The sequence below is a fragment of the Cyanistes caeruleus genome, chromosome 1 (genome assembly GCF_971803275.1).
Source record: "Cyanistes caeruleus chromosome 1, bCyaCae1.hap1.1, whole genome shotgun sequence".
Classification (NCBI taxonomy): Eukaryota; Metazoa; Chordata; class Aves; order Passeriformes; family Paridae; genus Cyanistes; species Cyanistes caeruleus.
The window spans coordinates 81,444,557-81,470,540 of NC_141701.1; the positions used below are offsets into that span (position 1 = coordinate 81,444,557).

The 25,984-nt window shown below is 35.4% G+C and overlaps 1 protein-coding gene across 1 annotated transcript in view; it reads right to left on the bottom strand.

Moving 5' to 3' along the window:
- The window catches only part of LOC111923877 (uncharacterized), a 164,077-nt gene extending 140,248 nt beyond the window's left edge, over positions 1–23,829 (bottom strand). Inside the window, exon 1 of the mRNA XM_086894071.1 lies at positions 23,614–23,829. Coding sequence (XP_086750197.1) covers positions 23,614–23,829 — 216 coding nt within the window. The remainder of the gene's footprint in view (positions 1–23,613) is intronic.
- Between the last annotated feature and the right edge of the window lie 2,155 nt (positions 23,830–25,984).

The window sequence follows — 25,984 nt, forward strand, 5'->3', positions numbered from 1 at the left end:
ATGGTACATCAGAGCAACAATACACAGTTTTTTCAATAACTTTTGATGCAGAGCGGTCTGCAAAAATTTTCAAGATTTAAAAAATTCCTTTAGGGCAAAAGACTTGAAATCACTGACTTTGAATTTAGATAATCTGCAAAAGACTGTCTGATTTACACTCAGTTGTGCTATTGGTTTCAAACACACCATCATTGGTTTTTCTGCTTCATGAATTAGTGGTATTTGACTGACCTTGCTCAAACATGGTAATGTTGCAAGATATTTTCTCTCCTGTCTTTATTTTCTTTTTTTTTTTCCTGAATGCACAAATGATTTTATAAATGATAAATGATAATAAATGATTTTATAGTTCTATGCCTTCTACTTAAACAGGGTATTAAAATCAAAAGTGAGGTAGTACCATGTCTTTCCAGTTAGTTATATTAATGCTTGTCAGGGTAATAATCAGGGTTATGTAATAGATTTCCCCCTAGAATAGAATTCTGTTCTAGAATTATTAAACACTTTGGGTTGACACAAACCTTTAAAGGTCATCCAGACCAATCCCCCTTGCAATGAGAAGGGACATCTGCAACTCAGTCAGGATGTTAAAAGTCTTATCCAATATGACTTTGAGTGTTTATAGGCATGGAATATCTACAACCACTCTGGGTACCACTTCCACTGTTTTACCACTCTCATCGCAAAAATTTTCATCTTGATATTTAGTCTGAACCTACTCTCTTTTAGACTAAGCCCATTACACCTTGTCCAGTCACAAAAGGACCTGCTAAAAGGCTATTATTTGCTTGGCAAAGAAATAGCTTAGTGCAGTGAGAGCTTTGCTTTCTGTAACATGTAGTTGGATGGGGTTTTTTAAGCAGAGGATGTTGTTATGGGCCATGGAGCAGAAAAATGGGCTGCTTCTCTTTATTTTTCCCTTCCTCCTCACTTTTAACTAAAAAAATCAGAAAAAAAGAATTGTAGAAGTTGCATTAAGCACTAATTTACCTCTGTAAAGGAGGGTGTGTTGCTGCACCTAATGGGCACTACAATTTTGCAAAGTCAATAACTCCTGAAATGAAAGGTCATTTGAGTTAACATTTATAAACGTAAATGTGACGCTTTAACAACAACTCATGAAACACTAATGGATCACACACTGTATCAAGCATTGCAGTGCCAATATAATCCATTGCCATAAAGGCAAATTATTGCTGCAGGAGCAGAAGCACCACTGTTTCAGGTGGTATTGTATACCTGATGTGTCAAAACAACAGTGACAATGTATCAGATCGAGAGAAGTATAAAATATCACAACAAAACTGAGATTCAGAAAGGGAGGAAAAACCACTATTTTTAAAATTTAACAATGGCAAACAATACAATGCAGAGTTAAAAGAAATGTCAAGCAAGACTGTGAAGATGCAGGTTGGGAAGAAATCTGAAGCACAAGAGCCTCTAGTGTTAAATTTACAAAAAGATCTTCATCTTAAGTTAACATGCTTAATTGTTCAAAGCCTGAAAAATGTGCATGTCAGTACACTGAAACTTATCATACTTTGTCTCTTCTCATAAAAACTTCTTAAAAGTCTGAGGAAAGTAGGATGAGGTTTTTTGTTTTTGAGATGAAATTTGTTGACAGATTAATAAAAGTATGCTCATTTAGTAATTACATATTTTTTCAAAATTTTTTTTTTCTTTTTTTTTCTTACTTAAATGTATCCTTGAAATTAATTTGATTAAGTTAATGTCTCTCTTTTAAAATAATTTTAAAGCAATGGACATAGATTATGCTTGGAGGGAGTATTGCAGGATACACGCATGGGAATTGTGAGTTCGTGAAAAATCTGTTTGGGATCATTTTGCAAAAGTTGGCAGGATATATGAAGTAGCTCTCCCACACTGCTAAGAACGTTTAATGCCTTGGATGGAATACTGAGTTGGTTTTAAATGCTGGACTTTGAGAAAGGTATAAATAAAGGGTCCCAGGGAGATAAAAGAATAATCAGTATTCTTGAAAATATGACATTATTTAAAAATGTGAAATAAAATGGGACTGGATAGAGAAGCCCAGGCATGGAGGACGAGAGAGGAAAACAGAAAATGTATTATTATGAATTGGGAGCTTTATTTAATTTTTGGATGCATCTAAAACTTCCATCAGCAGGCAGAGAAAGAACATAAAAGATGTTCATTGATACACATGTACAAGGACTAGTGAAATTAATTCCATCAAGGAAGGTTCACATTAGAGATAAACAAACCAAATTTTCTAATGGCAGAGATATACTGACACTTAACACTTTGGAGGTTTTAGAACATCCATCACCATAAAACATTTTCACCCCAGGACACTGAGACAGGCCAATATTCATTGGGAATAACGTTGATTAGAAGATGATCCTTTGTCAGAGGGGAAAAAGAATAAGACATGGTTACAATCTGAAAGCTGTGAATATAAGAATGTTACAGGGAGGAAAAAAGGCTTTGTGACTGCCTAAAATGTGTATTTCCTAGATTGCTGACAGCTGAAAACAAAACAATCAAATTAAACCGTGTATTTGGGACCTTTTTCTAATTACATTTACCAAGAACAATTATGAAATCGTTGAAAACCATGGTTTGTAAAAGGTATGCCAGCGGTCTGTATTTGGGTTCTCCAGGCTTCCTTGCTAAAAAAGGTTATGGCTGGGTGAGTTTTCATAAAAGGTGAGGCAGATAACTATGTAGTGGTTCAAGGAAGCCTATCCCTTCCTTTCAATACATTAGAATCCATTAATATCTGGTTGTTTTGCTGTAGTTTTTGGGTTGGTTTGGGTTCTTCTGGGTGTTTTTTATTTTGGTTTTTTTGGTTAGGTTTTTTTTTTCCCTTTTATTTTTTAGATGAAGCCAACAGAAAATGGGTGCATAAGAAATTTGATAAAAGCTAATGTCGTTACATGAATTTATATTGAAAGCTATTTCATATATCAGCTTGTCCATAAAAGTTCTGTAGATTTGAAACAATATTTTTTATTTTTCTATATGACTATTATATGCAAAATATAAATAACAATAGTATTAATTAAACTTAACATAATATTTTCAGAATGGTATTGTGTCTTTTGTTTCTATTCTTCATTAAATGAAACATAACCAGGATGAGTAAAGATAGAGCTTGGAGCATACTTCTTTCAAAAGGATTGATCTGAGTGGTTTGGGACTTTTTGTAAACAAGCCAGTTGAAATATGTGGTAGCTAGGACTTAAGATGTGAAAGTGGCAAATCTAACTACAAGCTGATTTTAAAAATGTCAGTGAAGGAAAATGACACTACGATTTACATAATTTACTGCTTTTAGGGTTCTTTTTTATCATTTTTCTACTTTATTATGGAGAATGGGAATAAGATTATGTTCATTGAAATTAAATTCCATTTATGTTTTTTATGCAACATTTTTATAAACGAAGTGAATCATTCTAGCTCCTGATTTTACCCTCCTGTGATCATTCCACATAAGGCTTCTTACCACTTTGTCAAACGTTACTGGCAAAAGAGGCCCATAAATAAGTTTGATTTTTTTTAATGTTTGCAGATAAACTGTTGGGTAAATTTATGTTTGTTTGCTGTAGGTATGACAATACTTTCACTGACGTCACTATGCATATATTAAATTAAGATTTTATTCAGCCTGTGAACACCAATTGTGATGTGGATGCTTATGCAGTTGATAAGACCAAAAAAAAAAATTTAGTGAGCAGCTTAAAACTTTTTTATTTCTTACCTAATAGCTGGAAAGACTTTGGTTTAAGGAGAAGAAAGCAGTGAGCTTAATATGTACTTCCTTATTCTAACAAATAGCAGCCTAGATGTCCTCAAGCAGAGCTATTGCAAAATGTTTCAAATGTGGTCCTACCAATTCACAAAAGAAAAATTATAAAGTTATAAAAATTATTATTATTCTTATAAAAAATTTATAAAATCTCCTCCTCCTTCCCAAGGCTCATTCGAATTCTGTCAACACTTCAACAGGGATTCCAGGAATATTTCCAGGTCTCAAAGAGACATGAGCAGTTGATGGTTGCTAGAAAGGTATTTATTGTATAAAAGCATCAGCCTCAAAGGCAGAGAGTTCAGAGAGTTAAAATCCTTACTAAAAGTTTTGGTATAAAGTCCTGAGTTCTGAGCAGCAGGTCTCTGGTACAAGGTCCCGGTGTTTGGGGCAGCAGCTTCTCGGTGTGGAGCTCTGTTATCTTGGGCCACAAAAGCAGTTGGTGATGATGGAGCTGGTGTTCTTCTTCAGATGTTTTTTTTCAATCCCCAATACAGTGCATTAAATTCATAAATCATCCTATCAGCTAAAAACACGCTTCTAAAACAATACTTTCTATACCAATCTGAACTTAACTCTAACATGTGAAAGCAATGTTCTTTTTACCTAAATCATACGTATAGGGTGTTATCTGTTTACGTGAGCAATCTTATCTGTTCTATCCAAGAATGCAAACTATATTTTCAAATATGTCTAACTGAACATACTGAACACTTGAATTGAAGAGCTAAGTTGAATTTGTGAAGGGTATTATCGCTAAACTTTAAACTGGGTAATAAGGCTTTTCACTAGCTAACACAGACTCTTATGGTACTTAAGCTAAATTTTTACCTACTTAAAACTAAAACCTACACTTCTGCTCTATATCTATGGTTTAATATATTTTAATTCTTTTCTGTCTCTGAGGAGCTCAGAGAGGCTTTTATTTTGGATTGCAACAGAATACCTGTACTCATAACTTCCTAATCTCCGTTTCCCTTTGTGTCACCATGCATTGCAGTCATTGTTTCCCAGTCTCTTCAGTGAAGTGACAGGCTGGGTCACGAGTGTAATACTGTCTGCCACTCCCAGGTATCTTGTTTTACTCTTCCAGTCCTTGCTGCTGCTTCATTTGCCTCTGATCTGGCAGGGTCTATAGTCTTTCCCAGGGTCCTGGCCATGCCAAAAAACCACCTAAAGGCCTGGTGTGGGTCACCTGTGAGCTGCATCTCCTTTGTCATGGAATGCCTTCCTCCACAAGCATGTTTCCAGCCATGTCCTCAACAGTGTCCTCTTTCATGCATTCTGTTTTCCCTTCCACATCTCCTGTACCTCCCCTGGCCCCAAATGCTGCTCTCTCTCAGTCATGCTTATACAGAGGTGCCATATGCCACAGGTTTGGCTGGCACTGGGCAGTGCCGGAGCCAGCTGGAATGGGATGTGACTGGCTAAGGGCAGTTCCAGGCCCTGCTGCTGTGCTCTAGTCATGCCCAGTGCATTCCTCCTCAAGCAGAACATATTTAAAACATCTTTGAATATGCATCCATTATAAACCTTACTTTTAACATCATCATCATATTAATACACGTGTTATTAATTCTGTTCTTCATTCAAGACTGCAGGGATCTCTCATTGCAACCCTGTGCACATCTATTCAGATAAAGTGGGTGTGTTTTCACCCCATCTCTCCCTGGGAACCAAGTTACAGGCACTCACACCATACACATCTATCAACATGGGGTCATCAAACGTTCTAAACATTGCCACTGCAAAAGCTGTAGTTGAAAACAATTTAAAGGTACTTCTTTCCTCCTCCATCAGGGCCCTGGGGTGCTAATAGACCTTATAGCCCTGACTAGTCTTACCTGGGGCCTCCCAGCCACATGCCCTGCCTGGGCCACAGTCCCATTTAAGCTCAGCTGGCGGGTGAATCTGTTTCCATCTCAGCCACAGACATATTTATTGCCAGCCAGAGATGCTGCTGATTGTGACCCTGACCTGTGGACTGGCTTCCTAAGTTGGCTTCAGACCTGTCCCATTACATGGACTTGTCGAGTGATCGCTGAGCTGTGTGTGATCCCAGTTATCCTCACCAGACTTGATCCTGAATGTGTTCCTCAGACTGACTTCTGACCATATTGCTGTGAAATTGAGTGGCCATCTAGGCTCTTGGTTGAACCTGGCTGCCTCCTGCGTTTCTGCACTGCTTGCCTTGTCCAGGTACCGTGGGGTGGGGCCTTGCCCTGCTGGCTGTATTATCACCCTCAACTCCTGGCTTCACTGGTACTTTCTGGATGTGTTGTATCATTCCATAGGTATTGCACTGACTGCTTGTGCTATTCAATGCAAGCTGCATTTCCTGGCTCAGTAAGAAGCCAGAATGCCCAGTAGTTTCCTGGGCTCCATCAGGCTAAAAATTCCTTCATGGTCCCATGCCAAGTCAGGCTAACTTATCAGCTTTATTGGTGTGCTTCTCTTCTCGAGTTCCTTTGTGTTTGTGATGCATGCATTAAGTTGCTTACTAAAGTATAGCTCTTCTGAGCAGCCATTATTTTATTTTAATTGTTCTGCTTCCTATTACCGTAATTCCAATCTTTGAGCCATTTTCATACTGTATTAACTAGCACCCGGAAGTCAGTACAGATGTAGTTAGGGCAGCTGATGCTCCTGAGCATCTTTAAAGGATATTTTCAGTGTCATTACTTCTCCAACTTAGAGTGTTTATGCCTTTTGCAGGTGTCAGCTCCCCCATCTGGAGGGACTTCAAGCAGTATCTTATAATCTTGCTTTTGTTTTACAGGTTCAGACAGTAGGAGAGCTGAATTTATTTTCAGAATTCAATTCATTGTCTGTTGGGGTTTCAGTAACCCAAGAGGTCTACTCTTCCTCATATTGTGGATCTTTTGGCCACTGGTTGATACGATGACCTGGGCTGGAACTACAACCAACACATGTTCCTGCCCATCTTGTTAGTACATGCCCAAGGCCTGTGCTTCTTGAGTGGGCCTTCTTAATTTGGGTCATTTAAAAATAAACCTACAACTGAAGAAACCACTGATTACCAAGCATGCTTTATTTAGTACTTTGGTGTTGATCTTCTAATCACTAAATCCCCAATGAGGCATAAGAGTTCTACAGATGCCTACTGCTGTAAAGTTTGGTAAATGATGCCATTTCAGCTGCGGAACAGACTGTTTCAGGTGTGCTATCATAGACCATACAGCGAATCTCACACTGTTCTCCCTCCATTCTGGTAGGTATACATCTCCTTGATCAAAAGGATGTCTTCACAGGTTATCTGTGGCACCAGAGGGGCGTTAGTGACTGTACTCAGGCATCAGAGATTTTAGGTCCTGACAACCTGACATTGCCACCTTTGGGGTCTCTCACTGTCCTGTAATCACACTGCAGCTGTGCAAGCAACTTCAGTCTACTATTTTCTCATTGTTCAATTTATTTCTCATTCCTTCCATGGGTACATTTCATCCTTGCAGAACTGAATGAACTATTGTCTTCCAGCCTGTCTTGGTCACTCTGTGCAATATTACCTTTTTAAGCACGTGTCTCTTCCTTCACATGCCTATCAACTGCAATTGTGCCAACAGTGCAGCCCACTGCCTCCTCCCTGGACAGACCTCTGTGGTACTCCACTTCTTGCTGATCCCTGGGTGCAGTACAAGCCACTTACCATTATCCTCTGACCTGATTGTCCCAACTGCATTTTTATTGATCATGTTGCCCACATATCCAGGTTATAATATCCCTCCTTGCGTCCACTTACCTGAAATCACCTGCTACATTTAGTTACAGACCCATGTTTTCCTTGTTCAGCCTTTGAACACGGGTGTAGTGGTAGGAGCCCTTCTTGTTGCCCCTGATGTCCTCAATTTCTTATTTTATAGTGAGGGATAAAATTTGATTCAATGAATGACATTTTTCATAGACATAGAAGTACATGAAATGAAAGAATATGTTATTATTAGTCATTGAGAAAAGCTATTCAACAATAACAGTATGATTGTTCCTATAAATGCACTCATAATGAGAAATACATCTGTTGTCATCATTTAAGTGCTACACGCAATAAATTCTCCTCTCCTAAAACTTTACAGGAGCAATTACACTTTTTTAATGAACTCATTAGTATTACATGGGTAAGAAAAAGCAGGTTGTGTGCTGTATTTCACAGAGTTAGATAGCTGTTGTGAATAAAATTCCTTTTTATTCTAAACTTTTCTGGAGGCAAAAGTGATAGAGAAAAGGTTTTCTGTAGACTTACATTTTTTGATATCAGCTTCTAACACTGCATGATAACTTACGAGCAGCACATGAATATCTTGAAAATTCAGGTTATGACAAATAAGACTTCTTGACAAAATATGACATTTCAACGTAGTTTTCATTCATGTTTATTTCTTTCAGTATTACTGGGTTGATATTAAATTTTCCTCACTCTTCTTTCTTCATGTCTTTTTCCTCCTGCCTTATTGAGTGAAGACTTTGTGTTCCATCCTTTAACAAACACTTAAGGCTTCCTAAATATACTTTTTAGGTAGTATACTTGTATATTGGCTATGCTAGGGGAGGATATTTTTTAAACAAATACTGCTTTGTCTTTGGAAACAAGAGCAAAAAATTCAGTTCCTACTGAAAATTCCCTAGAATTCTGGGCACTAATTTATCAGCTTATAAGATATCCTTCAAAGTAGTCAGTTTTTCTGATGAAGTTACTAAAATACTTTAGCCATTAATGACAATATCAATAAACACTCTATATGTCTTTTGACAGGAGTCTTTTACCCACAAAAGCTGTTTATTTTGCCTTAATTTCTGTTTATTTGCTCTAAGATTTTGAGACTATTATAGAAAATTAAGGGAAATCTCTCACAACAGGATTTTTTTATTACTAGGACACAGTCCACTGCATTTTAAATTACTTGGAACAACTGCAAAATCAGATGCTTCCCCTTCTTTCTAGTTGTTGATAAGTGAAAGAAACTGTTGCTTCTACATTTAAATTAATCTAGAGATGCAGAGGAAATGAATCTTCATTCAATATTAATTTATTAATGCAAACAACAGAAGAAAACAGATCTGCAAGGCAAAGTAATGGTTTTGGTAATTTTTTTCCCCCTCTTGTCGCTATTGAGTTCAGTTGACAATGCTTTCTTTTGTTCATCATCATCTGCTCATGGAATCTTGCTTGCATTTGTTTCAGTGTAGTTGCATTTTTGCCTTTAGAAAGCTATGAAAGCTACAATTCTTGATTTTAAAAAATAAATCAATATTTAATCAAAAAGATAAAATTATGGCATCTGCTGGAAGTAAAAAGAAAAATTAATTCTAGCTCTCAAACCAAAGCTGTCAATAGGAGACAACTTTGAGAGGGGGTAGAATGGTGCAGGAAGAGTGCAAAAATTTGAAGTTTAAGTGAAATTTCTGAGCTAGTGCATGAAAGCTTGTCCTAAATAAAAAATATATTTTTTGTTATAACATTGTTGTGCTCCCACTTTAACATTAGTTTATGCAGTAGCTTGTATCGGGGAATTTAGGCCATGTGTAGTTGCACATTTCATATATCTTTCCCACTAGTCATCTTGTGTAACTAGCAATCAGTGTCCCACCACTGCTGTTATTCTACAGACATCAAACCTCCCATTCCCACCCATTAGCTGCAAAGGGCTGCACAAGAACCTGTTTCAGACCTTGCTTTTCCAGGAGCCATTTCATATTACACTAAATTAGTGCTCAAATCCGAACAGGTTGTATCTATCATGTTCCTGCATTCAGCTGTTACACCAGGTAACAATCAGCTCATCAGAATTTTCCTTAGCCAGTTTACAGCATAGATCTTGTGCTATGGTTCTTTATCCGTGCCCTTCTGCACACTGAATGGCAATATAGTTGCTAGCCAATCAGGAAACAACCTTATGTTGCAAAAGGTTTGATATTTCATCCTGCTAGCCCTGCACATGTTATTGATGATGGATTATATACTCAGATCCTGCTTAATGCAGTATTTGGATGTTTCCTGTTGCATACATTTATTTCTCAGTAACTGTTAAATGACTGAAAACAGCTACCCAGTTATTCTTAACCTCAGCTACCCACCTACATTTTTTGTGACTGTTGTTAACTTTATGCATTCAGATCAAGTTTATTCTTATCTTTCATATTACCCAATAGGCACGCATTTATTTTCCACAGCATCTATTTGACTGAAAAAGATGGGATTGCATATATCCTGTCATGACTAAACTGGACTCATCTGCCTGCCTGTCGCTCTAAAGTAAATTGAATGCAGGTAAACTCTTTTCCGGATATCTCTAATTTGACCTGCAAAACTTATCAGCTACATATGCTTTACAGCTGAGAAAGCTGGTCTATTCTTCTGGCTTTTGAGTTGACTCACCACCCCAAGTGGCAGCTTTAGCTTTGTTAAAGTACTCTTTTGATAACTGTCTGCAAAGAGCTACTAGTTCTGTAAATATGCTTATCCATAGAGAAAATAGATGACCTCCTGAAACATCCCTGAAGCAAGAGATTTTGTGTAAATTTTACTGATATTCATGTTAATTCTTAAGGGTTTATTGCTGTTTTTCAGTCTTTTAATTTACAGAAGCTTTTTTATTTTCAATTTAAGTGAACAGTTGTCTAATGAAAGCTATAAATTCTCCATGGATGATTAGTGAAATGGCAAAAAAACACATGAAGATACCTAGGGTACAGTGCCTATGGCAAAAAACTCTAGAGTGTGTGTCCACCACAGGGTTAGGCAATGAATGAGTGTGAATTGTTAGCTGTGATATGATTTTCAGAGATATGATCCAGTTTTTACTCTTATTCAATTTTCAGTTCTATTCATTTTTTTCTAGAAATTGCAAGTATGTTTTTAAACAGAAGAAATTACGTCTACTAATATTAATATAGTACTGCCTATTAAGCAAACCAGGTCCTTCAGGCTTTCTTAAATGTTCAGATTAAATGATCAAGATGATAATTTTTTACATGAAAGAACCAGAAAATAGATCCAGTAAGGTATTGAGGTAGTCACCGAGTGTCATGCAGAAAAAATCAAGGAGAGACAATGAATTTGGTTCCAGGTCAAGCCTGCACTTGAAAGCTGAAAGGTCTGTCTGTGGTTTATGGTAGGTCACATAAGAGTACAATAACAAGGAGTCCTGAAAACAGCCACCTCATATAATATGTTCCGTTGAGTGTTCCTAAAATATTGAGACTACTATGATTTTGTATAAAATGTCTTCACTTTAATCCTAATTTCTGATTTGTTCTCTGCTCAGAATTTCTCCCATGCCAGAACAGACAAGCAGCCCAGTGAAGTTGAAAAACCGGGTATTACTCTATGGACCATTTTCTGTGCTTGCACAAAATATTTTTAAAACACTGATCCAAGATTTAGGATTTCAGAGCTGCAAAGAGTAGTGCAGCTGAAATGAATTAATAAGCTGAAGTATTTATTGAATCAACCAGAAAAACCCCTTGTGCATTCTCATTTTTTATACACTTGATACACTTGGTGAAACCACAGGCTATCATACTCTAGTTTAATATGTATTTTATGCAGGTTGAAACAAGTTCATCTGTGGAAATTTGAGAAAATTCATTGTTTTAATATTATCATTACCCAGCTGTTGAGCATGCTTCTGTGGAAGGTGAGGTAGAGTTAAAAATTCTCATCAAATAAGCAAATGCCAGCCTTTCATAATCTGTGCCCAGTGCATTACAAGGCTTGATGGTCACAGAGAGCTCATTATCTTTTCTGAAATTACAGCTGGGAGGATGAATGGAGGAAACTTCCTGATTCCAAAGAGTGTTTTTCATTAAATAGTATGTCTAAATCTAAATGTTGAATCTGAGGGGCTGTAGTTCTAGGGTCTAAATATTATTCAAGAACAATAAGAGTAGAACGTGAATATCTATTTTTTGTAAGTTATCTTCTGAAACTTCTTTCCTATAATAAAAAGTTAAGGAAATTTCAAAAACATTTGTTTATTCCAACCCACAACGTTGCTTTTTCTGCATCTTGACACTTTATCTGCCTTCATCTGCCATCTTGTGGTATGTTGGCCTAATCTCAAGTGTATAAAAATGCACATACATTATTTGTTATACTTTATAAATTTTTCCTACCTCACATCAGTAATTGCCAGAGTGATGCAATCAGATTTTCCTTTTGTGAGCTAATTCATAAAATAAATGAATTTTCATACACTATTTTCTTTTTAATATGGGATAAGTAAAGAAAGACTGAAAAATGAGCCAATTGCAAAGTAATTCTTGTTGAACATATTTCTGTTTAATAGAAATTGCATGTATTCAAAAGAATTTTTGACTTTATGTTTACTGTCTCAATAAATTAAAACTTTTCAATTCAATAAAAACCCAAGAATTAAGTTTCTTGAAGTTTTCAAAAACAGCTACTGATAAAACTAGTAGAAAGGCATTGTGAACACATGTAGGCTTAAAAGTAGATGCTCCTTTTACCTGTTTACAAGATCCAGGTGCATTTATAGAGGATAACTTAGTCAAAAACATCATTGAAGTGACTGTGATATGTTGATGTGTTTATTAATATCTGTCAAACATATTCTCCTATTTTTATTACCAGACACTTAATAGGGAAGGACAGGACAATTTGTACTGGAAAACTGTTGGTTCTCCACTGGTATTTAGCCTCCAATAAATTTAGATATAAGCTTATGTGAAGTATTTATATTAAACACACAGGCATATTAAAGAATTTTTTTCTTCATTTTACTAAAGAATAGCATGAGAGTGTGTAAAATACAAAGTAAAGGGCAAGATGTAAAAGCCCTTTTGAAAATTACCTAAGTTAAAAGTGCCTTGATCCTGCAATTGGTTTCAGGCTGAATTCTGTTAATCAATTTAAAATGTTATGATATTTAAAACTTCTACTTATTTGGATTTATCTAAGCTATTCACCTAGCTATATTTAAGATCTAACTTTACAGTGAAGCGCTGCAACATCCCTTCCTGTATCTGTCATATGTATTTGTATATAGGACACATAAAATACATGTAAAAGTACTTCTGAAAATCTAATTATTATGAGGTTTTTATTAATTTTCTTAGGCTAACCTTTATATATACTTAAAAACATATAATTGTGACATCTTTCTTGTATTTTACTAATTTGGAAATCTACAGACAATCTAACATTTATTAAACAATTTGATTAAATATAAAACATGATTGCGATGCAATTTCATGAATATTATCACTGACATTAAAAAAATATATCTATATAGCTGTGAATATCCAGGGAAATGTATTTTTTCAGCCCATTCTGGACTCTTAACTCTCCTACTTTCTTGACAATGAGATATATACCACAAGATTAGCTATGTTCGGTTGGTCCCTGAAAAGCAGTTTGTCTCTAAATCTAAGCATGCTCTTTTCCCAAATGCAGTCAAGCCAGCAGTATAGAACAACATGAGTTAGACTAGAAAACCTCCATGCTTTAGAAATATATTACAAAGCATGTAAAATCTAAATTATTAATTCTCAATAAGGAGATGAGTATTTTGTTTCCAAAAGAAACATTAAAAAAGAATATTGTTTCCAACTTGGAATGAAGTTGGCAGTCCATTTCTGAGTATTGGACAAAGGTCAGTTCTGACACTAGTAACAGCAAGATTTAATATTGTGATACCGTGGCACAGACCGTGAATTCCAGATATTACCAGTTTTAATGCTCAGTTCAGTTTGACACCCAGGAGCTCAGCCTTGTTAAACAATTACCTTTTTGTTAATATCAGCAAAACTCAAAATTATTGACCTGTGAAAATAGTAACAATTATTTTCCAAATACAAAACAAATCTGTAAGTATTATTATTTTGTTATTCACATGTCACCATTCATGATTCTCTTATGAATGAGCAAGGATTTCTTGTCTGGGATCTATCCTCTGTGGAACAGGAATGAATTATTCATGTGACCAGTTAAACACGATCTGCTGGTGATTTCTAATTCAAGGTCCTGTTACCCCTTTGTTACAATGGAAAGATAAAGCTATCCCATGTAGTAGTCTGGCCCAGATGTAGGAAGTATTTCCTATTTCATAAGCAAGAGGATGAAAATTGTCATAGTAACTGTCATGATATTAGGGTGTCCCTGACTAAAAGTAAAAAAAAACCCCAAAAAAACCAGGTGGCTATGGCTCTGTGATTCATTCACTCTCTTGTCTTAAATAATGTGTTTAGGGAAAGAAACCATCTTACTATGGAATAGACAAGGTATTTCTACTTGTAGGCGTTGTGATAGATATATAAAAATATAAGGAAATAACAGAAGCTTAGATGGGCCTCAAAAAAGATGCTTATGTAGAAATGTGTCATACTTTTTATGATGTTATTAAAGAGTAAATTAATTAAATTATTAAAGAGCAAATTAATATAAAACACCTATGTAAAGCATATATTTGGTCAATTTATATTTCCCAATTAGAACAGCTTAACTCATTCTTTAATACATTTTCAGAATTTGGATTTGATGATCATGCTTTTACTGCTGCAAGTGATTTGCACTAACTGAACATTGTCAAAGAAGTAGTATTGTGTTGTTCACTGGTTTGGGCATAAGGAGATAAGGGAAATAGGGCTTAGTCATAATGATAACTCAATTCCAGTGATATCAAATTTTTTCTTGATGCGCTTAAGAAAGAGCATTGAATATGCTAGATGAACCGAAAAATTACAAGGATTTCTGGAGATGTATTTAGGGTTTTTTTTCTGTGTCTCCTATTCTTACAAAAATTCAAACATAAACCACTTATATAAAGTATTTTTATAGAAAAATATTTTTTAATTGACAGAGTCGTTTTTTTTTAAATTTGCTAAAGTTAGGCATAGTCTCTCAAATACAGTCACAGGCAAGATTTTTCTTCAACACACCTCAAATATTTTAAATCACTGAGATAATGGAATAATTTACTTCTATGGTGTGCACAGGGAAACAAGGTAAAATTGGCATTCTAGGAAAATTATATCACAAGAAAATGAGAGTCTGTAAGTCTTACAGTCTTACAGTCTTACAGCTGCAGTTTTGGTTTACTGAAGACACAAATATATTTGAGGAGTTGCAGCATAGTGTTGAAATGTTTCAAAGCATGTTCTCAGAAGGGAAAACATTACACTTCTAATATGGCATCTAATACAGCAAAACACAAAGGGGAAGGAAAATCTGTAAGCAATCTGCATCAAAATGCCCCAACTATACTAGTTCTACAATCAAGTTAATCTAAAAGAAAATGATAAGATGTGGTGAGGTTTCATCCACATTTTTTTGGACCTATTATTATATAGAATGTCAGTATTGTACAAACATAAGAAGGGCTGATGCACTGGATTGAATCTGAAGCAGAAGCTAAAACAGACCAGACTTTGTTACGTATTTGGCCATTAAAAAAAAAAACCCTCAAAAAAAGAAAATGTACCACAAAATAACTGTTCAAGCATTTTTCCTTTGTTTTCATTTTGTTGAAAGAGCCATTTGAACTCTGACTTCAATTGTTAAAGAAGTTCTCTCAATTGATAAAACTGTACTTGCATCAGAGTTTCTATTAAATAAGTTCAAAAACTTAGTTCACAAAAAAACAAAAAAAATTTTGCAATATCTTCTATTTCACTTTTATATCCTTTACTGACTCTCAAACATTTGGTACCTTAACTCAACATGAGTTATCTGTTGAAGTTTCTTCAGGACCTTGAAACTTTTACCTTCAAATTGAATTAATTTTATTTCCTGCTCAAAAATGCTAAATGGAAAGTAGGACAGCTGAAAAACTTGGGACCCTAAGGAATTACTACAGTTCAGGTATCAGCATCTGTCTAGGATGGAGAAGTATTTTAAAGCCAAGAGAATTTGTGCAACTTTTAACTTGAAATGTATTTAATTACTATAATACTGAAGCAAAGCAAGTACACATACTGTGATTTGTTTTCACATTGAGCTTTTCAGAGGAAGCCATGAATTCCTTTAACTGCTGGTTTTCTTTCCATATTAAAACTCTATCCCCTTTTTTTTAACAGGAAGACGCTATGAAAATGTTTGTGTTGTGATAGTATATTTCTGCATCAGCCGTATCGACAGTATTGCTTTATGATGGCTTAATTAGGTCAGTCAAAACAATATTATTGAGGTTCTGAAAGATCTTGTGGAGTGATTTCTGACTCCCTATTGGCTCTCTAAACTGGTGGAAAGATTGGAGCTTCCTTATGAATCTCCTGACAATAAGTAGCAATCATGTCACTGGCAGCTTTCCAAGGCAACATGGGGAACTTATGGACTTGTCACACTTCCAGGGTGTTGGAAGGTGCCAACTCAACTGTGATTCACTGCTGATTGCTTTTGCTGTCACAGAATCCTTTAAGGTTTCAAGCCTTTGGGGAAATCTCACTGAGGATGCTTGGCAAGATGTAAAGTGTCAGCTAAAGCGTCATGTAACAGGGTAGATAATTTGGTAAAAGCCAAGCTGTTCAGGTTTTTTAATGGTTTATTCTGAACCACTGCTGTTCAACTTTTTTTTTTTAATTAAAGTAATTAAGAGAGTGGTTGTAATGAAACACCTTTAGTAGGTTGTTTTCTGCTTATGAAACAATATGAGAGTTCTAAATACTGATTATTCTCCTCCGCCTTTTCCCTCTAAGAAATTGCTAATAGTTCATATTAATTGAGCTAGCTATCTGGGACTCTACTGGGGCCAGCATAATTAAAGAAAAATCTTTGCATAAAACAGCAGGATCTGGAGGGAGTTTTATTGGTTTCTAAAAGTTTTGTGCTTAGAAGAAATGGTTTCTTACCTCTTATTCGTGTATTGGAACATATCTAGACACACTGACAAAGATGATGGTCCAATGTGTGGTTGCATATGGTTACCTAAATTACTTTGGATAGATAGTTACATAGCTGAGAACATAATTTACTGCTGTAGGAATATTATAGGAGTTATAAAAATGCACCAGATTTCTTCTATTAATCAATTCCAGTGAACTATTTTCATTTTATTGTAGTCATCGTGGAGTACTTCTTTGCATGCAAGGATGTAACAAAGCAAACAAAATAGTTCTAAATATTTTGGTAAATAATTAGTTAATCAGAAGAGAGCTGAAGTAATTTCACATATTTAAAACTATTTAGTATTTTAGAAAGACAGACAAATTTTCGTTTTTCTGTACTGACATCTCAGTTTGTGCATTAAGCATTTATTAGATATTGAACAAACCTTGGGAGACAAACCTTACAGAAGATTTGATATTGTTTCAATCTATCTTCCTAAATGTCACATGCTCATATTTAAAACCCCCAAATATGTACTCTTGGCACAAGAGACAGGTGATTTAGCATCACAAGCTACGATAATATTTTAAATAATTTAAATAGATATCTAAAGGGAAAGATGAATGTGTCTGGACATGAATGTGGCACCTTTATTTTGTAGATTCTAATAAAAAAAAAAACCAAAACCCTGTATTCTGGAGTTAAGGCAATTTTTTTTTTTTCTCACAAAGTAAAAATTCCCAACTAGACACTGATTTGATAACCATATGCTCATGATAAAGTGTCTGGGACACTGTTGGAAGACCTCCTACACTTCAAGGCATATGACCACAGCTGACAAAATTTTAGGCTATGCCTGAAAAAAATCTTAACAGTATTTGTTACATAAAATATTTCTAAGATGTTCTGATAAAAAGCAGGAAAGGAAGTAACCTGAGAAAATAGGTTAGTTGTCTGAATGACTGATTATTATCTCTGCCTTAAGGGGCAAGACGAATACCCTGAACAGAAACCTGTTTAGCTGGGAAAGTCAAGTAACTATTCTCTTAATTTGGCATTCTTATTCCTTTTGGAAGGAAAAAGTCACTGTGTATTCCTCAGGTCAAATGTGATTTTTTTTTAAGTCCTCCCATGCAGAAATAGGAAAGCTTGAAAGATACAGGCTGTCTGCCAGCAGAGCAAGATTGTGAACAAGTTAGTAAGAAGAAAATGCATCTTAATAACTGTATTGTTAAATAAGTGCAAGAATGACTGTATTATCCCTCAAAGTGAACAGGAGAATATTATTCATTGTTTTCTATGGTGATTTTTTGTTATGAATCTATAAAGTCACAATTGGTTCAGAAGAAGGTGAAGTAAATGTCAATGATCTTGAGTTATAAAAAAATGTTACTTTTCATCAAGGTGTTAAATTTACAACAGTATCACTTGGCCTTTCATCTCTTTCTTTAGTGCTGTACATGGGCTAACAGCTCTTCCCCTAAAAATCCTCCTCTTTGGTCTTAAAAATATGATGTTGAGTTGAAAATAATAGTATTTTTTCAAAGTAGAGACAAAATGGTCATAACTGAGGGCATGGGTGGTAAGTATTTTATATTTCCATGTTTTACTTCTAATCTGGTCTTGATCAGCAATTTCAAGCTTTAATCTAAATTGTGAAACTATCATATGCATATGCATTTAGATCTGCTTTTGTGCTGAAATTTAAGTTAGCGTTCACAGGGATATCTAGTGAGATGAAACAAAACTAATTTTGTTGAACTGGTATCAGTTCTAAACTGTGAAGTAATTACTTGGCTCATTAACAACAGACAAAGGTCTACCTGAGTCATTCTATCAAACTTTGAGATTAGCCTTTTATATTTCTGTTCTGATTTTAGCTGGAATGGAGTTAACCTTCTCAATTGTATCTGGCATGGGGATATATTTTGGATCAATTTCATTCTGAACTAATTCAAATGACAGTTGTCACATTTACATCATGCCAGCTTTAGAGGTTCATTTTGTAGACCTAATGCTGGTCATCTTCTACCAGGAATAAGATCAGCTTTGGTCAAGATACTTTGAGTTTCTAATATGCTTTTACTTATATTTTTACATTATATTCATTTAAACTTTTTGATAAATGAAGTCACGTGGCTTTTGGAAAGTTTTATTCCTGCAGCTTTACACTATTTCCAATAACATTAATTTTTAATGGAAATAATATTTGTCATTTTTATAGCATTTTCCATCTCAAAGGAGCTAAACTGCTTCACCTACTTTATATTATAAATGGCATGCTTTTTCCACTAATGAAATTCCTTCAGACAATATAGTATTAATAGGCATGGGTTTTTTACCCCTTTTTAGTTTCTATGCTACCAATGATACTTTTAAAACTGAAATTTGTTTTTCTGCAAACACATATGTCTCTATGTAGTATGGAACTAATATTAACACAAAGATGTGACAGCTGTGCTAATCAGTGGGATATTGATTGACACAGAAAAATCTTAGACTGTATAGCATACCAAGAATAATATAAATATTTTATTGCTGAAAAAAACCCAACAAAACAAAACAAAAAACCCACCAAAATTGAAATATTTAGGAGAAGTAGTGTGATTTTTTTTCTCTTTTAATTTTTTTATTTGTTGTAAGGATGTAGAGAATGCTTGGAAGGGAGAGATACAGGAATGACTGTTGAAAATATGACAATCCTCTACACAAAAGAGAAGATGAACAGAAAAGAGAATAAAGGGACCAGTAAAACTACTTCAGAATTTTTTTGCATTTATAGAGAAACTAGAAAGGAAGTGATCTGTTTTAACCTTTTGTTTGTTGGTTTTTTTAAAGTAATTGTAGGGACTGAGAGAAAAAATACAAATTTTAAGTGTTTCTGATCTTTCTACTTAATCCTTTTTTTTTTTCTCCATTAAGATTTTTTTTTTTTTTAAATTGTTGTCTCCATTAAGAATTATTTCCATTTCTTTCCTTTCCCTCTTGGCCAATGTTTTTGAAAGTAAAAAACTGAATCTGAATGTACTTGTTTAGGTACACCAAATAAAGATTTCTGAATTGTGATTGATATGTGCACGGTGGCTATGGCCTACTCTTGTTCCAGCCTGTAATGAACATGTCTTTATAAATATAGGATCAGAAACTAAAAGCTCTGTCCCTGATCAAATAAAGTTGCAGAAAACCCAAAATATCCCTGCTGTGGGAGTTTTAAATATTTATTTGAACACGTCCAGCTTTGGAGAAAACCCAAAGACCAGTAAGGGAATGTTCTAGGATAAGTATTCTGTGATTTCACAACAGAAGATACACTTCACTAGGGCTAACTTCTTCCCTTCTCAAGTAATACTTTATTTAACTTTTGCTTAGGTGAAATCCAAGGATGATCTCATTGCTTTTCAATAATGAAGAGCATTTAAATATTTAATTCAAAGGAATGATTAGTAGTTTTCATGAATTGGAAAGATAACTTGCAACTTGGCTAATTTAAGCTGTACTATCAAGTTTTATTTGCCTATTTGAATACCTTTGTAGGGAATACAGTGGATATTTTGATGTGTGTCTCTATCATCACATTTAGTATTTTTTTCTCTTTTATGTTTTCTGCCCTAGTAGAAGAAACTAGCAGGAATCTAAAGCTTCACAAAACTCTTTCTCTTTGCATGATGTGCATTGTTTTTAAGAAATAAATCCTAGTCATCTTGACAATGACTATGACAAAGCATAGTAGAATGCCTTGCTAAGGGCATTAGCAGTTCAAAAGAAGTCAGCTACTCTTCCTCAAACCTTTGAATTATAAACTTACATCATCATTCTTTACTCCTTTCTCTTCTCAGGCTATTTCTAGAAAAGGAAAGATTGATGTATAATTATATTTGTTAGAATAAAGATGCATATCACATCTATAGCTTGTTATGGGATACCTAAGCTAAATCAGTGATCTTTGCCAACTCAAACACTGATGTGTACATAAGTATTCAGAGTTGTGGCTAAAAATACTAGAGGAAGCTATCAAGTAAACTAAAAACTAATGAGTTCAGCTCTAATTAAACTCACCCACAGAAGTCAGGAATGTTGCTTAATATTGTCATGAACCTAGTGCTAAGTTCTTATTTGTGTGCTCACATGAACTTTGAAGGTGGCTGCTAATGCCTCCCTTATCAGCTTTATGTGTCTTTTTAATACTAACTGGTCAAGAGATTATCTCAAATTTGCAAGGTATCACTTAGTGATTTTCATATCAAATGTAATGTTATTGGAAATATAGACAGCTCTTGTATGAAATTACAAAGTTGGCATTTCTCTCTTTGAGGCAAAAATATTGCAGATTCCTAGGCATAATTTTAAATCTGTATCATTAAATATTACTTTTGTTATTGTGTTGAGATGCTGGAATTCTCAGTGTTCAGAGAAGGACAACAAGTCTTGTGAAGGGTCTGGAACACAAGTCCTATGAGGAGTGGCTGGAGGAGCTGGGGTTGTTTAGCTGGAGAGAAGGAGACTCAGGGGAGACCTTATCACTCCCTACAGCTGCCTGTAGCCAGGGAGTGGGGGACGGCCAGGTGGGGGACGGCCTCCTCTCCAGGTAGCCAGTGACAAGACAAGAGAACACAGGCTTAAGCTGCTCCAGGGTAGGTTCAGGTGGGACATTAAGATGAAATTCTTCACAGAAAGGGTGACTGGGAATTGGAATGGGAGGTGATGCAGTCACTGTCCCTGAAGGTGTTTAAGAAGGGACTGGGTGTGGCACTCAGTTCCATGGTTTAGTTGATAAACTGGTGTTAAATTACAGGTTGGACCTGATGATCTCAATGATATTTTCCAACCTAGTTAGTTCTGTGTGGCTCTATGATCATTTATGTTTTTCATAGCAGTGTGGCTGCTGCAGATGAATAAGAAAATTTCCATCAGTGTATGTGCACAGAGATTTTGTGGAGAGTTACAAACAAGACAATGCATGATATAATTTTAGAAAACTGTGGAAGCTTATTTTGTTGCCAAAGTGACACTGATTGCATAAAGCATTTTGGGGAGACTGGTGGGAGGAGAAAGTTGCATGATTTTTGGGTATGTAAATGATAAACACTCACAGAACAATGCACTTGAATTCTTAGTATAAGATGAAATCTTTATTTGGGCTAAGCTCTCACATGATTGGACTTCAATATTTTCAAATTTGTTTATATATATTATAATTTTGCTTTTAATGTCTCCATTTCATGAACAGATGTATGCCATACATAATCTTTTGCCAATAAAACTTCTGGGACCTGTTTCTAATATTGAAGATAGCAGGCGACTTCTTCCTTCTTTTTGCCCTCCACAAATAACTAAAATAAAAAAAAAAATCATGTAGCATTTCCAAATCCACCTAAAACTTTCCTTCTCACTGTAATGTTTTTAGGGCAGGTTATTAATGTATGTATGATGAAAGGTCAAACACATCCCTCTTTATGGTCTTGGTATAATAATTTACTACTTAATTACAAAATAAAAAACACTATACCTTTAGAAACCATTGGAGGCTTTTTTTTTTGTTGTTGTTGCTGTTGGTTGGTGTTTTTTAACCCTTCCAGAAGAGACGAGTTATTCGCATCATGCTAGTCAGTGATTGTGAATGAAAGAGGCATAGTTTGTGAGGGAAAATAGCTGCAGAGTGTGAAGGACACAGTGACCTCAGTACCGAATGCCCTTGTCAAATCTCCTTTGAACAGTGTGTACTCGATTGATTGCCCATTTCAAAAAGGATGCCCATATGGCAGAAGAATGAGATAACTATACTGGTACTATGGAAGAGCATCAAGAACTAAACATGTGCCTTGACTGCTTTTTCCCCTATTGCCAATTAATTTTAACTTCCTTTTTATTAGAGTAGCTTTCATAAAATACTGAGATAGACTTGTGGCACTTATTGTTATGAATTATATTAAACTTAGCAGGACTTTCCATATTTAAAAGGTCTTGAAATCTCACCCTGATGAATGTTTTGTTCCTAGAATTCAACTAAGAGAAAACCCAAAAATATATTGAAAACAAAAGGGATTTTCTCCTCAGGTTTCCCAAGCAGAAATGGGATGACAGAGCTGGCCAGCAGCAGCACAACATGCAAGTCCAGGAAAGTTTTGAAACATAGTCTTCTGGCAATCAGTGTCACAGTACAATCTGATTGAATCACATTTATAGATCAGGAGGTTATGTAAAATGTAAACTTGTCTGGATCCTTGAAGCTGACCAGGTAGACCTGAGCCTTTTTCATTTATATGTTGTTTTTTCCAGCTTTAGTCAGAGTTCATCAAATGTGTATGGCCTGTTATTTAAACACCTGTGCTATTCCACTGTTGCACTGAGGCACACATCATGGGGATCAAAGCAAACATATGCCATCCAGAGGTAGTTTTCAGCTTCACTGCTCCTTGGGCGCTCCTTGGGAGGGCTTCCTTGGGAGGTTGCCATGTTTCCAGAAAGACAATACAACAATAATACAACAGCTAATATAAGGAGAAACAGAGAAGAGATGTATGCAGCATTTTTTTTTTCAAGTATATTCATTAACAATCTTAGTACTTCAGTAAAATACATGATGCTCTGAACAGCTACCATTTTTCTGAAACAAAATTTTATGCTAGGTTTCCCTGTAAATTGTTTTCTGTCTCATCACTAAGATGTTGGGTTTGTGCTGTTTTTAGCCAGGATAGACTTTATTTCCTTAACGGGGCTAGATTTTGGATTTGTGCTGAAACAGTGTTGATAACACAAAGCTGTTTCTGCAACTGCTGAGCAGTGCTTCGACAGTGTCAAGGTCTTTTCTGCTCCTCACCCTACCCTTGGTGAGGTCCTTGTTGGAGAACAAAGAGACTGGGGATGCACAAAGAATTGGTAGAGAACAGAGCCAGGACAACTGATCCCACCTGACCAAAGGGGCATTCCAGAACATAAAACATCATGCTCGGCATATAAAGCTGGGGAAGATGAAGCAGGGGAATCTGGAGTGATGGCATTTTTCTTTCCAATGCACCCTTACCTGGGATGGGGCCTTGTGTTCCTGGAGACGGCTGAACACCTGCCTGCCCATGGGAAGTTGTGAATGAACGTCTTGTGCTTTGCTTGTGTGCGTGGCTTCTGCTTCCCTCATTAAGCTGTGTTTACCTGAACCCACAGATTTCCTCACTTTTACTGGTTCTTTCCTGAGTGAGTGAGCAGGCATGTGGTGTTTATTTCCCAGCTGGAGATAAACCATGATGCAAACAACCCTGTGTCCAGATTTTATTCCAAAAGTATTAATGCTTCTGTTCAACATTTCTAGCATGATTGAGCTCTCCCTGCCACTTCTGCAGTTAAAAATCATCTCAGGTATTGTGATCGGTGGACTTGTTTTGTATTTACTATAGAACAATTAGATTCAAGTCCATCTTATTCAATTAAAATACTCCTGTGAATATCCTCATGGTTAAAAAAAAAAAACCACAAAACCAAACATCCTTTATTGTTTTTTCCTTAGCTCCTGTGTTACCACTATTATTTCAAAGTTCATAAAGTTAAGAAAATAAACAGGTGAGGAGAATGAAAACAATGGAATAAACAAAAAGGATGAAAATAGATATTTTTGGAATTAGATGTGCAGGATTTTTAATACTTTTCTGAAGTTTCCAAGAGACTTAACATGCTGCAACATTGATACTACTTAGCAATTTAATTGTCTCCATTGGACCATACAGGTAATTTGTAACTAGGTGTGACCATTAAGCACTCAGCATGAATTAAGGAGACAGTACTTGAAATGAGGATGATGTCTTAGTCTAATAGGTTTAGTTCTGATAGCCTGGCTGGCTTTCTGCACATATAATTTCCTGTGTGCTGCCTATTAAAGTGACAGTACTAATGTCATTACTTTCTTCATCTTCCACATGTCAGACAGAAAGACAATTTCAGTTATGCAGAGAAGTGGCCAAATTTGCCTTTTTTTTCCCTGCCCTTGACTTTCAAGATCCCCTTGTGCCCTTTAACAGCATTAAGTGCCAAGAAGGAAGGCACAGGCTGGCCTAAGCACATGGATGGGTTTCTGCAGTGTGTGGGCCATGACCCTGTCATGCATGAGAGGATGCTGTTTATACATTTATCTAGCTCTAGGCTGGCCAATCCAGACAGCAAGCAGTGCACAAAGCTGAGACTTGATTATGAACTCAAACAAGACTTTGTGGTAGTTAGTAGTTGTGTAAAAGTTACATAGGACATATCAAGACTTGGCTTAAAATCTAACCACGTCAACTACCTTAGGGAACCTATCTAGAGATTTATATAGATTTTATAATTTTATTTTAAAATACATATAGGACGGAGGGGAGCATACAAATACAACTGGCACAGATTAATTTTGATGAACTGAGGCATTCAGTCATTGGAGAGATCTGAGTACTGCCAGACTGGGAACTCTGGTGGGTGAATTGCTTTCTACAGGTATTCTCTTGACTGATTGTAAACCCTTAAGCAGATCAGTTAGATGCCTTAAATTAACTCAGACTCTTTAGGACAAGTTCAGGTTTTTCTTTTAAAAAACTTGTTCATTTTTTTGCTAGGGGAAAAGACAGCTGAGAGCAAGGCAGAAGTAAACAAGGTAAACAATGTTTAATGTGTTTACTATGATTAGTCATACAATACATTTTTATTACATACAATGCAATTTTTAAAAAATTCTGAAAGACAAAAAATTAGATAGATGACAAATGAACAAATTATTTTTGGATTTCCCAGGAAGCTCTGCACAAAGTTAGAACAACTGAGGACAAACTGCCAATGTTCAATAGGATCTATAAAGAAACATATATATGCAGTCAATAATATTTCTATAAAGATATTTTTTAAGTTTTTCAAAATATTTTAGAAATTTAAATTAGGAAAAAAACCCTCATTTTTTTGTTAAGAAAAAATAAGCAGACTATGTAGTTGTTTGGGGGGTTTTTTTTGTTTGTTTTGGTGCTTTTTTGTTGTTTTTTTGGGTTCTTTTGTTTTTGGTTTAGTTTGGTTTGATTTTTTTGCATTGGAGTGATTAAGATGCAGAAATACAAGCATGGCCCTCTTATGAAAGTTAATTGTCAAAAAAAAATTAACAGCCTATTTTGAATTTCAGAGTTCATAGGAATAAAAGCACGACATTGACATGATTTCACACTAGTAGTAATGTATTACTAGATTTGCAACATCAATTTTGTTACATTCAGTTTTCATTCACTAGGTTTTCTTAACCTAGTCCTTTTATTTATAATGTAAATTTAATTCAACTTTTGAAAAGCGTTAATTTGTTTTGAAAGTCCACAAAATATCCATAAGCCCTTTCAGAACTGTTTCTTCCTTTCACAAGTATTACCACATTCACTTTTGAAAGTTGAAAATACTTT